Genomic DNA, 15,584 nt, shown 5'->3' with positions numbered 1-15,584 from the left:
AATGTTCAAAGTGTTGTCATTGGAATATAAAATCTTGCAGGCCATCTTGCCCTTCTCCTGCCCAAAGATTGTATTTGTTGAATGTTATTATTTTTTGCACAGTGAAAGTGTCCAAGGACAGGGGATGTTTTGGGACAGTTATCCCATTGTTTGTTTTGTTGCTGGTTTATCAGACTGTTTATCTTTTTGATCAAATCAAAACTGTCCATGAAGCCCCGTAAGCCAACTGCTGTTGTGATATTGTGCTATACAAAGTAATGGGAATAGAATATTGCACTGAATAGTTCAAGAATTGTTTTTCCTCATAGAACATGACTTGTGTCCTAATTCAGACCCATGCAGCAATAATAACTTGGACCTGTATAGGTAGAACAGATTCACAACAGTTCTTCAATACAGAGAAATTGCCAAATGACTTACAACCCCTTCTTATAGTTTCCCTGGGATTTTCATTCATATCTATGGCTTTAATTTTACAGCGGACAAACAAATTAGGAGATTTAATCTGCTGGAAATATTCATCACTAGGTTTTATATAAGTAAAATCTATCTTGATAGTAAAATGTTTAGCAGAGCACAGCTTTAGGGCAGCAGGAAGGCCATCTGTTAGTTCGAAAAATGAACTGAGGAAAGAAGAGGAATAAATCAGAGCCATAATAAAATGCATTATGTTTATGTAAAGAGGTGATTAATGCAAGCCCTTGTAGTGCTTTTGCACTAATTGATTTTGACTTCACTCAAAAGCGAGAAGTAAGCAGCCTGCAGGGAAATTATGTTTTTCATATCTGAGAGCAACTGTGCAGAGGATAGTGAAAAAGTAAAGATGAAAAGGCTATTGTGTCTAACAGGAGGTGACAGGGGAAGCAGACAGCGTGGGCTAGACTCCAGCGAGAATGGCTTTTGGTGCCATGTGTGTGAGAATGGCAGGTACAAACCAGAACACAAAGTTTTCAAAAACCATGACAAAAGCTTTTGTTCTTTTATTCTACTGACCAGCAAATCCATTAGCAAGGTGGGCTAATCCTATTGTCATGAAACTCACTGCCACTGCAAAGAGAGCTATATGAGGGACACTCTGCTAATCTGTCCATCGTGTGATTTAACAGATGGGAATGAAAGATGAGATAATATATGAAACATATCATCACATGGCTAAAGTCTTATTAAATTAGCATGTTGTAGATAAGCTGTCTTAATGGCAGGAGGAAAGGATAAGTATCAACACCATACACAAATAACAGTATGACTACAGATGAGCAAATACATTTTGATAACAAGGTATGTGGACTATTTCAGGATTTGAGCAATTTTCACAGTTAGATGCAAACTGAAATATGCCACATATTCTGATATTTTTCATTACGAACCCATCACACATTGGTGGGTTAAAGTGCTTAAATTTGCATGTAAATAAAAGCTAAATGATGTGTATTCAGATGGGATAATCGGTATATGTTTCCTCAGTGAAAACACACCGTCCTGTAGCCAGGAAACAGGCTGAAACTCCAACTTTGATTCCTCCATAATCCTCCATCAAGAGTTACACAAACATCTGGCTCCCAAGCCTTTAAAAGTAAGTTTGATTTTTTTTTTATTTGTCCTACTTTATTCTAATCCTGCCGTACCATGTGACAGTCTGTGCTCATTCAGATGGGCACACATCCACATTCATGACTTTGAAATCAACTCCAATGCTTCTTCAAAAATATTCTGAAGAAATAGATTTTATATCAGAGCATCTGTCTCATTATTTTAGTTTTCAACATATCAAGTAAATCAGCCAGTCAAGGGTTGAGTGTAGTTAGTGAGACAAGTCATAGTATTAGAGTTTGAGATCACAATGATGAAGGTCTGGTCCAGTGGGGAAAAATGCACTTGCTTTAACCTTGATCTCCTGCTAATTAAAATATCACAAACAAGAAGAATAATTATCCATTTAAATATAATATACAAAGTTTTTAATGCTTTTGTACCTGCTTGGAGCATGAAGCAGAGTACATTTTATTCAAAGAGGTCATGGCTAATTGTGCACAGTGTAGACCCCATTTAAAAACCTGCAGCACACTGTCTGTTCTGTCTCTTCTTTGCTTTGGTATCAATTAATAGAAATTGCATGCTTTTAAACATAACATTTTTGGCACTGAACATCCATATACAAGATTTCTTATTTACCATGTTGTTTCATTTATTAGTTAAGATGCACTACATTCCCACTACCCAATTTATTGCGCTACATGTGTTGGCATTAAACGTGTAATTAATGGTGGCTTTAAAGCAGTCAGGGCGAGACATCAGGCTCCCTCCAGCCCCACAGTCCGACAGATGTGTCAGTATTAATTACAGCTCAGTGGGAGTCTTAGGCGCTTCCTTTTTCCACCTGTTGTCCTGTAAGACTGTCGCGCTCACACACACCAAGTAGACCACCAGCTTAAAACTGCCCTCTCATTAGCACTGCATACCCCTCTGCCTTTCTGACACAGCTAATTGGGTCACTATTTACCCCACAGTCAGCACAGAGGAGGGAGGGGGACTGCGGGGCATAGACCACCAGCCCGCAGTCTTAGCATATGCCCTTGCTGGCTGATGGCAACGAGATGACAACCTAGCAGATTATTAGACCAGTTAGTCAGACGCTGCCTCCAGGTCTCTGAATTCACATGACAATACTAGAATAAATTGAGCTGTAGGATAAATCAGGCTACATGTCTTTATCCTTTCTCAAAAAAGAACAAGTTTGCCATATATGCAGATCACTGTACATTTTCTATAGAGGATTTGACATTAGTGACAAAAAATGCCAAAATATAAAAGCATTTTCTTTTCGATTGCCCTTTCTTATTTTATTTGTGTTTTTGTCTATGTGGGGTTATGACATATAATTACTAAAGATGCAGTATATCTACTACGGGTCTCAACCTGCTTGTCTCCATGGAGGTGTTATTGTGTTGCCTAGAATATTCCACAGTATGGTGTTTGAGTTCCGTCACGCATTTACTCAATAACAGGTATTTTTGTTGCTCAAACACCCCTTGAAAAACATGTCTTCTTACTGTGAGAGGGGGCGCCTGTCCACAGATCTGACCTATAACTTGACCTGGTGGTGTCACTGGCTTGTCTCCATAGAAATACATACGTATGTTTAATGTCATACTGTGGAACATTCCATGCAACCAAATAACTTGACTGTTCTCAGTTAGTCTAATTGCTATTGCTAACAATTCAGATGCAAGAAAGCTAATTATAGATAACATAATTATAAACTGCTATTGCCCGCTTGTTTTTCAATTTGTCTATTCAGGAGTGGGAGTCCATCCTAGTCTTATACACAATATTATAAACGGTGGTTAAAATGTTCCCCAACAGAGTGTGCACTGTAGAAATTTTATTTTTGGATGAGGTCAGTCAGCTATAATCCCATGCACAGACTGTATAAAAAAGAGGACTAAGTGAGTGTGACGTCACCCATAGCGTTCGACTCCAGTCAAATGAAGCTCATTGAGGCTGGCAGTTATAGGGGCGAAGCTGTTGAAGGTAACGCCCCTTCCCGCCTGCACCACTGATTTAGCAGGGAGTCTGCACTTAGCGTCGCTGTCAATCAAATCTGCTGCTAAGTCTAGTGGGAAAGAAAGTGCCTGATTTGTCCGTTATTTAAGTTCATATCATGATTCACAGACAAAATAGTTAAATGAATTGGAGCCAGAGAAGATGGAGCCGGAAGCGCGGAAATGATCACTAATCATTAATTGGAACACCGCGGCTAGCACATTGTCCATGTCCATTTGTATATACAGTCCATGGTCCCATACAGCCGGTGTTACTATAGAAGCCTCAATATCACCAAGCTCAATTTGTTGTGTGTGTGTTTTTTAAATTAAAAAAACAAAACAATCTTGCTAATATGTAATGCTTCTTTTCCTAATAAACTCGATGACTAATCCATTCCCTCATGCCAAAGAGAACTGCAATTCAACCCAAGGCCAGGCTACTTCATCAGGGGGGAGAAGAGACCATGGCACGTGTCTGATAGGGAGGGCTTTTTTTCACGCCAATGCACTGATGTGACTGAGGGAAATGTTATCCGGGCTTTAGCAAAGGGTAAGAAGATAAAAAGGCGCAATTATGACATGCACTGTGCTAACATGTATGGCACGTAGAACTTGAATTGTAATTTGTGCCATGTTCTCATACCGTTTCAAATTATTTATTTATTTAGCCCGAGGGTGACAGGACGGCTATAGTGTGAAATCGGAAGGGAGAGGGTAGAGACATTCGGCAAAAAGTTGATGCCAAATCCACCATGCAACCACAAATGTACAATGCATTAAATCAACCTTTTTGTGTTTGCCTACCCCCTGTCACCGCCCACTACTCTCTACATACTTAAAGGTTTGCCATTTTTCAAAAATAAATGCCACTATGAACATGTGGGTGATGGATCAGAGAATTACTTCTGCAGTTTTGAAGACCTGTTTCTATTATTAAGTAAATATTAGTAAGTAAATCCAAGGTCACTCCTGAAAACAGATTTTGATCCCAATGGGTTTTACCTGGTTAAATAAAGGTTAATAAAAAATGACTAAATAAAATACCAAAGACAACACATAAAATATATTCAACACAAAGCTAGAATAGAAGAAAATACTTAATATGTAGTTTGATTTTCAGCCCAGTATAGTAAATTTAGATGGAGGGATGTTGCAATAACAGTGTATTGCAAACATAAATCTGAGTACGGCCAGTGCAACTTTGGCTCTTGCCATGAGGCCGTTGATGAAACTCTATTGTGTGTGATCCATCTTTTCAGATGTTCTACCGAGGACACAGAAAGGAGGACTGCAGTATGAGGGCATGTATTTTTAAACCCTGGCGTTTTCATCACCTCATTTCTACTGAGACTTTATAATTGGGCAGACTTCTCTCTCTTAGATCTGTGCTATAATAAAATGTGAGGATGTCAGCTAATGTTTCATTATTAATTACTTTAAATTTATTACTATATCACACACATTAATGTCCTTATATCACCTCTGATTACATGTGGAAGATTTGACAGATTGTGTGGAGTGTGGAAGTTACCTGCCCAAAATACTCTGCAAATGTTGTTTATATTCCCTCTTCAGGTGCAATTAAAGTGTTACAACTCAGCTATAATATATGGATGAGTTTAACTCCAACTACAGCTGCATTGCTTCAGGAGTTTCTCTCTCCACTCCGGTTGTTCTGTGTCATTATTTACAAGCCTCTTGTGGACCTCCAAATGGTTGCTAGACAGTTGCAAAAATATCTGGGACACCAGTGTGACGTATTAGTGTATCAAGCATGCACAGAGACACATACAAGCCCAGTGATCAGTAACAGAGCCTTACTTGCTACTTCCAGTGAAGCGTTGCGACTAATGGCCTCTCCCAGGTAGTTGCGGGCCACACAGGTGTACACGCCCTCGTCTGGTTTGCTGCGGCGTCCATGCACGATGCGTAAGAAGAAGAGAGAGCCACTGGGCAGGAGCATGCGATGTGAGCGGGGGTCATCTTTGTCCGTCTCCACGCGCTCGCCGTCCTTGTACCACTCAATACTGGGGGGCGGGCGGCCCTCTGCTTTACAGTTGAGGGTGGCAGGCTCCCCCTTGGACACAATCAGGTCCGAAGGGTCCTCCACAATACGGGGGGCGCTGTCTTCAAGGCGTGCACGAGAAGCTGTGGAAAGAAGAATGGAATTAGTATAAGAAAATAAATCAAAGAACACAGTAACTTTTTTTTTTTTTTCAAGTTAAATCCCTTAAAGACCTCTTGACATTTTAATTACTGAGCATGTTGTCTATACTTATAGTGACACCAGCATTAAAAATTACTTCAGATTTCTACAGATGGATTTTAGAAAAACAATAGTGCAATAGTTTAAGAACAGTAAATAATAGGTTATCTCATCCTCAAGGAGCTGTCTGAGAAAAACAATTTTCTGACTCTTGTTTGAACAGAAAAATACTACCTTAAGGTGTATACGTGTTTTGACAAAAATATTGTGCAATATGTGCAATCTCGCTGTCGATCACGATAGAGACTGGAGATAGTTGATGGAAAAGCTGGCCATGCATTTAACGAGCACATGTGACAAATATAGTGAGAGATGCAGATAAAATGCTTATTCTCATAGGACAATATACTATGTGCTTTGCGAGGCAATACACATGGAGCTCTCAGAGCAAGACCAAATGTCCCCAACTCTGTGTTACATTTAGAAAAATAAATAATTCAAAATGCTGCTCCTGCTTTCAGTTGGATTCAAAGGGAACAGATGGTATCTCCCAGTCACAAAGAGCAAAGAAATGAAATGGCCACAGTGCGCTTGCTGATTACTTTACGCTAGTCTGTCCGAGGTATTATTTGCAGCACTTAATCTACACAGCATGAAAATCCACCCAGCGTTGTTATTATTATGGAGCAGCCAGCAGTGGTGAACCAGTGACATGTTGTTGTGGTGGTACATTATACTTAATCTGGATAAACTCCCACTTAAAACAGATTTGAGCCTTTTTATGAACAGATCTGGACTCGATAAACTTGAAGCAAACATGCTCAGAGTAATACTGGCAGTCAACACCTCTGGGTCACAAAGCAGAAAGTAGGACATGAACATTTCAAAACACTAAACCAGAACATGAATAAAAATCATCCCATTAAACTGTGCCAAAAAGCTTTCAGTAGGTCAAATTAACACAGATTTATCTACCTAGAACCCCTGAAAACACATAATCACACATAATTTTCATTTGAATGTGGTAATGTAGGTTTTAACAATACCCACATTGAACAGCAGAGACAATATCCTGCCTCCATATCTTTGTCCTGGTGGTGAACCCATTTTTACACTGCAACATGAAAAAGCCAACTCTTGCATTACATCACTGGAAGCACTAGCCGGCTTCTGAGATTTACGATTCAAATCAAACTCTAGAAGATATTACTGGCTTTGTTTTGGTCACACAGACACTTACACTGGAATATTGGATAGCACAGATAAATGTATTTTAAAGTAGTCTTAAGTTGAGTCATAGAATAGTATAGATCAGAGGTTTTCTACCTTTAACAGCGAAAGAGGCACATTGACCCAATGACCCATTTCAATTCAAATGAAAGTCAGAAAGAGCCATATGTTAAGTAAGCAATGAGACGAAGTGATTAACAGATTAATTTAAAAGATGTAAATCAACTGTTTGCACTGTTTTAGGGGGACTGGAGGATTTGAGCAAATTATGTGTAATTTCCTCCATTCTGGTGATTTTATATGTAATAATTACTCTATAAAATTGACATTATTCTTTCTGATTTTATGTGTGGGAATTGCTCAGATGAATAGCAATATATATATATTAAAAAAAAAAAAAAAAAAATTCAACAGAATGAATACAAATACTGTCAAATACAAAATTAATACATAGATGATCACAAGTATTGTAGTTGCAATAAAATTTGCAATATAAAACAAGAATCCCATGGATTGTCCCAAAGTTCTAATATCTAAATAACTGAAGAAATTTTATATTCTACATTTAATATTGAATTGCAACATACTGTGCAGCCTTAATAACAAGTATGTTGGGTCAAATTGTTGCTGTTTAAGTTTAAAAATGCTAAATTATTGATCAAACTACTGCACATACAGTGATACATAGAAATGCAGACAGGAGAATAAGGCAACTCTTTCAATTACTTTACCACTTACGCGTCTTTTATAAATGTTAGCATAACCTTATTTTTATTTCTGATGTTTTGTCCAATGTTCCCACTCGAGAGTGCAAGAGATCCTGGTGTCCTTGTTCCCCATGCGCAGGGACATACTGTGAAATCTTTGCAACTTTTCAAAACCATTTCAATAGCTTGAATGTCACGCTGACAAATCTGTCTAGAGTGGTTTTCTGCTTTCTCCAAACAAGCTCGACAAATTAAGCAGATCATTTGTGAACTTACAGCTATGCAGACAATGCACCCAAGACTATGGATGTAGTTAGATTATCCCCCTCATTTGTAATTACTAATAAGCCCTAATGGCCACTTACTACGACTGGCGCTATCATGTGTGGGGGAATCAGCGCCACTACAGACAGATGTATTACCACGAAAATAGTCTTGTCAAAATGTGGAGGAAAAAAGCAGCGGCAAGCTTCAGGTGGTGGCTAAAGTGACATGCAACAAACCAGGCTGATGACAAGTGTGCAATCAGCGCAAACTCCGCAACCACTTTGTGCGTAACACCGGCACATCTCCCTTTTGAGAGGGGAAAATATTTTCACACTAATGTTCCGTGCATGACAGGAAGATTGTGGAGCGGTCTTTGAAAGCACCTTCCATCAACATTTGAGCTGACAGGCCTAGACCGTGACACAGAAACATACAAGCGTTAATGGAGACATGAGGCAAGGTATTAGGCAGATCTTAAGCACGGACCATTTGAGATCCCTGTGGCTCTCAGGAGATATTGCTGTTCATAGTTGGGACTTGATTTGTGAGAAAATATTACACTGGGGCATCACGGTGTGAAATGGCCTTAGATGTCCGAGAATCAAGGACGCAGATGTCTGTGTAGGAAGACGACAACAATGGCTAAGATTAAATATAGTAAATATAACATCTTACAGCACTTTTGACATTTGCTGTAAGAAATAAACCATTAATTATTGTAGCAAATTAAACAGGAAAACATATCTAAAAATACCTGAATAAGTACAGTTTTGTTGTTCTGTGAGTTAGAAGTAGGGGTGGGCAAAATAGAAAAAAAAGGAAAAAAAAGAATCACATCTTTCGCATTGGTTTTCAAAATAAAAATGATTTTCAACACGGATAGACTTTCAGCTGGAGCCATTTTACATAAACACTGACCAGTTTCTTCCTCAAAAGTTGGAACTCAGCTCTAACCCACATACTTTTACTGATGGAGGTTTGGCTGTAGACTTCTCTGTTAAAAAGACCAAAGTGATCAGTCACAATTAGCAACGATGAAATCTCAATCTTGAAAAATATGATTATAAAAGCCCTAGTTATAATGGTAATTGCATCCACACTTTGGTAATATACTGTAAGTAGCAACAGAATAGTGGCAATTTGGTGTTTTTATAGTAGCAGTGTAAGGAGTTCCTTTTTCTCACAGTAGAAGAGGCAGCGGTGGCATCGATATTAGTTAATACACTGTTAGTAAGTGTAGGGTCTTTCTTCTCCTGAGTATATGTTGAGTACATTGCAAGAAAAGAAAGTGATTTCACACAAACACAATGCTCTATTATGTTGTTTTAGTCACCCCCGCGCACCACGCGAAAGAGTTGAACATGTATTGATTCTTGAGAGCGGAAAGTGGAATACACAATTTAACCCACGGGAGTTACACAACACATGCCATCTTTGTTTTGGAGGCTGGGTCAACTGAGAATCAATAAAACTCATAGAAAACATATCGGCTTCGGTTGACAGGGCAAGACAAAGAGGTGAGAAAGTTTGAATAATGCATATGAGTGAATGACATGTATCCTTGAGGTGTTCTGTAGCACAGGCTCTTATGAATCGAAGTTGGCCGGCCTTGAACAACAAATCTACACTGAAATAAAATATGCTTCTTCTACATACAGTGATCTGGCGAAAACATTATGACTAGCTGAAGGAAAGTAAAACTCAAACGGCAATGGTCTGTTTTCTGACAAATTTCTCTCCAAAATTACAGCTGAATCCAAACAAGCTGCATTGATCAGACTCACTTGTTTATCTGTTACAACCAAAGCAGAATCAAGAAACTCTACAGAAAAGCATATGAATCCAACCCATGGATTTTTTTGCTGTGACACAGAGAATACTAACCACCTATTCACCAATAAGTTTTATTGCATAATATTAGGGTTTTCAAATAACAGCACCTACTATTCCACCATTGACAAAGTTGGCACTGTGTTATTCTTAGCACTAAAACGCAACACTTGAGTATGTTTATCTGTAATAAATGAATAAATGGCTGAACGGTTTGTATTGTCTTGCCTTTATCTGATGTTAGAGGAGATTTATGCACGTTTATCTTGCCATTACTGCAAACGACAAAATGAAACCCTTTTCATAGACAAGTCGTCACATTGGCCCTAATTACAAACTTGCATCTCCTTTTCTTTCTGCATCACAGAACACACAGTGGCAGTTAGCAGCTGAAGGGGCAATCTCCACTCTGAATATGACGCAGATTCGGGCTATATTTGTCGTTTGCTTGGCTCGTAGCTGTCACATTGCATAACTGGATGCTTTCATTAATTAGTATTTACACATATTAGCCCTGCGTCCTCTCCAGGGGCTTAAGTGTACTACTGTGGTAATGATAATGAGTCAAAACAAAGCCAGGGATTGGACAGTTACTTCAACATTTCATAGAGACTAAAAAAATACTTTCAAGAATACCTGCTGTGTGGAGTTTTGAGTCAAAGAAGCAGAAGGTTGGCAGCTTGCCTTTACGGGCCAATGCCTGTCTATTGAGATTCACTCATGTCTTCTTCAATTTAACTTCATTTGCATGTTTAAAAAGGCCAAAACATTCAGCTTTTTTTTTACCCAGTGACATTGCCAAGAATTATCAGTGGGGGAGTGAAAATGTGGCACTGTTTTCTACATTTCAGAAAGTTGGCTGAGACTGGAGGAAAGTGAAAACTTCATTAGACAATTTGCCACCTGCCTTTTTGTCTTTAGTTACAAGAACAGACAGATCCCAGACTAATAAGTGTTGTTTAGCATTGATGCGTTCCTCTTAGAGACTAATTATCTATATGAGTTATGTAAGTGCTTGGCAAGTTCAGCAGAATTGACACCATCTCAAAGTACAACACAGTGGCGGTCAGAAGCTGGTGTAAGTCCTGCCATTACAGTATGAGAATCTTTAGAAGAAGCGCTGCAATTTCATTTAGATATGGAATGATTACATAGTGCACATTTTACACATTTTATCGTGTGAGAGAAGATTGAACCAGCTGGTAAACTTGAATCAGAATACGCTTTCAGAATAAAATAAGAAACACAAGAACCCCATATATTTCAGAAAATGTGAATAATTTTGCAGGCCTATGTAGAAGTCACAAAAACATTTTAGTAAACCGGGTTCATATTGAAGTGTAGGCTACTCTATGTGGCTTTGTACCTGTATGAGAGTGTACAACATAAGTGGGCTTTATTTTGTGATCATAGTTTATATTGTTATTCATTGTTTTATGTTGCACCATAACGCCAGTTTGTGAGTAATGTTCACTGACAATGGCAATAAAACTTTTTCCGATTCATGCTTTGTAAGATGGGACAGTTTCATCATCTTTTCACTGTGAATCCAGGCTCAGCAGTCCCCACCAGTGCAAGCTTGTGCATAGCCCGGGCCAAAAACACCTCAACCACTGCCCAGACAGAGACAACAACTGCAACGTAATGTTCTGGTCCAAGGTTTAAAAATAAATCCATTCAAAGCAATGGTGACACATCATCAGCATCATCAGAATAAACAAAAAATACTCCTAAGAGGGGTCACAGAAACTCTCAAAATATTTTCTGAATATGGATTTTTGCTTGTGGGAATGCAGTGTATGAGTGAGGTGAGAGAAAATACCTGCTCACTTTGTAGGCAGACAGTGTGGGTGTTGAAAGATGCCGTTAGCAGCATCACATCATATTGTAGAGCAAAGCGAATGGTGTAAGAATGGCCAAACCACCCAGGGTTTGGAGTCAGATAAGGCTGTATGAATCCAAATAAGCAGATTTGACATCAGCACAATAATGGCTTCAAGCAGATTAGAAAGCCTGAGAAAAACTTGGGGGTGAAGCCAAAGATGTGTGGCTAAATTAGAAACAGTGACACCATTTCAGCCTTGCTTCATTTTTAAACCGTCCTCAGGCTTGTGCTGCTTCTTTAGCCGATACTTCACCTGAATCTGCAGACTGGATTTAGCATGTCATAGTATGTATACAGACATGGAATAGATGAACGCTGACTTGCTGTCTGAACATAGAAAACAAACCACAGACAATTTATTTTTCATCTATTGCAATTTTGTTTTATAAATAACAAACACCTGAACGTATTTTATATATGATGTTTGGAAGCATGGTTAGGTTAGGGATAAACTAAATACAAAAATAAACAATTGAACATGAAAATCTGCAATAATCTACAAGGAAATCTGCAATAACATGAATGAGACAAAATGAACAGCAGGTAAACACTTTCTAGAATAAAGCGATTTGTATTAAAAAAACAAAAAAAACAAAACAAATAAAAAACCTGGGTCTTATGTGCGCCAGGGTCAAAGGGCACATCAATTCATATCTGTATCCTCATCACTTAAACGTATTACATTGTCTCTGGATTAACTCCTTAATTTAATCTTGTATTACGTGGAAAATAATCTCCTATGTAAACCTAAATAGTCAGAATTGAGCCTTTAGAAGCGATTTAATACCACCCACTGTCATTTTGGGGGGTATAGCTGTGGCTGACAATGCCTTTTTAAGTTTCTTTCCTCTCACGTATAAGTGAAAGTTAAAAGCTCACACTTTTACTACACCTCTGACCTCTCCTGCTGACTAATGGCTTCCCTGCTGTCTTTTTGTGCGTGTGCGTAAAGGCGCGTGTGGTTTGAGTAAGCGTTATCGTTTCCCGGCATAGTACACTGATATTTACAAATCAAGTGCAAGCGCAAGTGACATTTTGAATTCACTTGAGTTATACAAGCATGGTAGCTTTTGCGCACGCCTCGAGAGGATGAAAAGACAAGTCAACTCGAGGCAATCACGTCATGAACTAACTGAACAGAAGCCTTTATGAGAGAGAAACAAACAGGAAGAAGGTCGCACCGTGCGTAAAAGGAGGTCGCACCGTGCGTAAAAGGACATCACCGTTACTTTACCTGATATCACGTCGATGAACGAGGCAGACACTAGTAGTACAATTCCCAAGCGCATCTCCACGCCGATGTCAAACCTACGGGTCCAGTCTAGTCCTCTACAGCACTTCTTAAAACGCGCCCTCTAGTCATCAAAAAAGCTAAAAGGCGACAATAGTAGAGCTGTCAGTGAACAGATAGAGAACATCAGCTGAGTTCACCAAGCGAGAAAAATCACACTGAAAAACTTTGTCACTCGCAGAAAGCCATGCCAGTCGCGCAATAGTGAGTGAGCATCAGCCACAGCAGCACCGCCCCGGAGCAGAGAGCCAAAAGAACTCAACTCAGCATCACTTGGTCCTCCCCATAGTCTCGCGCACACACTTATTACGGAGATGTCTCACAGCTCCAAATAAAAAAAATAAAAGGAGGCGTTTTGGCACTATTTTTAGTCCGGTCATAAATAAAAGAATTCCCTTTCTCTCTGCTCTCGCTGCGGTGCTCTCATTCGGCCAGGTTGCGGCGTCAGTTTGTGTGAGTGCGAGGTGCTGCACATGCCGAGCTGCCCCCTCCTCTCCTCTCCTCTCCTCTTGCTCATAGCCGCAACAAATCCTCGCCAGCCTCCCGGAGTCTGTCATCGTTTTAAAGAGACAGAGGGCGACCTCGCTTAGGACACTTACTGAACTCTAGATCCAGACCTTAAGGCATAGTAGTCTTCAGTGGCAGACTTTAGGAGTGAAGTGGTAGTAGGCTTGACTGTAACAACTTTCTTTTTAACTGCACCTTGTTTTCTTTTGGAAACATGTGACTTTACCAACTTTACAAAAAAAAATAACTGTTATGGCAAGATGTAATTGTTCATAGATGTGTATTTTTCAACCAATAGCAAAAGGGCTCCAGAGGGGTCATTTAAGGGACAAAAAAGTTTGGCAAAGACAGATCTGATCATAAAATAAATGACATCAATCATTGCAGTGTAAGGGTATGTTGTGCACACTGATGTTAATATGCCCTTATGTACAAAACATTCACCAATATCCAAACAAGTATTAGTAAGAGTATTAGATCGAATAATCGCAGCAAATGTATCTGTATGACCTGGGTTTCTGACTGTATGACTGTAACCCTGGTGCGCCAAGGGTGAAAAAATAATGTTCTAACTATAATACTGGATAAAAAGCATTTCATTTTACTTCAGATCTCATACACTGGGTCCTTTTAGTCATTTTTGGTGTTTCTAAAATGTACAACAATACGTATTCTGATGGTGACTCAAATTGGTGAATTTGTGCCAGAAACACTGAACAATCAAAGGTCACAAGAATACAACACACATTTGTGAAATAAAGCTACGTGCACCACCAGTACACCACCTTTCAAACTACACAAAAACGAAAATAGCTTGGCGTTAACTTTTCTTTTCTCCATTTTCTGCATTTATCAGACTCAATGTGATCAAGTTATTCAGCAGCGCTCTTGTACATGATAATATGGTTCTCTGTACGGTTAATGAAAAGGCCTTGAGTTTCTTCTCCAGCCTGAATACAACAGCACAGACAGAGCTGAGCATCACTGTTTATTAATTAGAGGATTGGAGAGAACTGCAGAGATTACTGACAGTTCAAACATAAGCACTGTCACTATCCAGTTCGCCTGTCATTGTCGCTGGTGGTGGGTGGCAACAAACGACCCAATGAAGCGGACGTTTCAGGGACGTCTTTGTAGTTAGTTGTTTCTGTATTGGAAAGCCTCTAGTTAATTATAACTTTTCCCTGTTTATAAGAGTCTGTTTTCTTCTATTGGTGATTATTGAGTCAAGTTTTAAACCATCCCTGAACTCACAAATAAAATCCTGAAAATCAAAAATGCACGACTTTTGCACGACTTTTGGAGGCTTTTGCTTTGCTTGGAATCTTCCACGGTATCGTATTATACTTTTTTATTTACATAGAGATTCGCAGATGAAAGAAACAGGTCAAGTTATAGCTCAGATCTGCGCAATGAAAGCCAGTCTTAGGATAAAAACAGTTACGTTACAAAATGGAGAATGGCATTATACTTATCAGATGGTGGCAACACATCACTGCTACCCTGCTGTTGAGGCTGCTGTCAGTGGATTGTATGTTCACTTACAAAGCATCTGTTGTTTGACATAGACTCCCCTTTGGTATTGTTGGGGCCCTAGCCACATGACCCCCTCCTCTCTTGGGACTGTTGTGGACACACTCTTCTCCCTGGGGGGGGTCTTAATCTCAGTTTCACTCCCCCCGTCTCCTCCAGCACACGCACCCAGACCTGAAATGTCCTCAGTGCGGCTACTCTCTCCAACTCATTGTCTCTGTGTCAGCTTGCAAAGGTCCAACATGATGGAGGGTAGACTTTTCGACTGTCGACCGGTCACTCCCTTTTGTTCTCGTTCAATGGGGCTGGAAATTGGGCAACTGAAAGTGTAGTCCAGATGTCTGTAGTGGAGAATCACACAAAGACAGGGCTTTTAATGGTCTCAATCTTAGCAGTAGTAGATAATGTGTTAGAAGGCCAACAAAGGCTAAACAGACATAAAATAGTGGCATCCAAGCCAGCGAGTACAGAAGGATATATAGTACTCTTGTAACTCTTATTCACAAACCATTCTGAAAGATGAGGTGATGATTCAAAACGTGAAATGTATGAAGTTAGAGAATGTTTTGAGAGCTTTTGAAAA

General features: G+C 39.4%; 1 protein-coding gene across 1 annotated transcript in view; it reads right to left on the bottom strand.

Annotated features, from left to right (window-relative positions):
• Nucleotides 1–13,021, bottom strand: part of zgc:77784 (uncharacterized protein LOC402947 homolog) — a 41,365-nt gene extending 28,344 nt beyond the window's left edge. Inside the window, exons 1-2 of the mRNA XM_033977490.2 lie at nucleotides 12,905–13,021; nucleotides 5,367–5,693 (exon numbers count right to left, since the gene is read on the bottom strand). Coding sequence (XP_033833381.1) covers nucleotides 5,367–5,693; nucleotides 12,905–12,959 — 382 coding nt within the window. The 5' untranslated portion in view covers nucleotides 12,960–13,021. The remainder of the gene's footprint in view (nucleotides 1–5,366; nucleotides 5,694–12,904) is intronic.
• Nucleotides 13,022–15,584: the final 2,563 nt, after the last annotated feature.

This window comes from Periophthalmus magnuspinnatus, chromosome 13, assembly GCF_009829125.3.
Source record: "Periophthalmus magnuspinnatus isolate fPerMag1 chromosome 13, fPerMag1.2.pri, whole genome shotgun sequence".
Classification (NCBI taxonomy): domain Eukaryota; kingdom Metazoa; phylum Chordata; class Actinopteri; order Gobiiformes; family Gobiidae; genus Periophthalmus; species Periophthalmus magnuspinnatus.
Note: the sequence above shows the minus strand (reverse complement) of the source record. Positions and strands in the feature narration are given on the sequence as shown.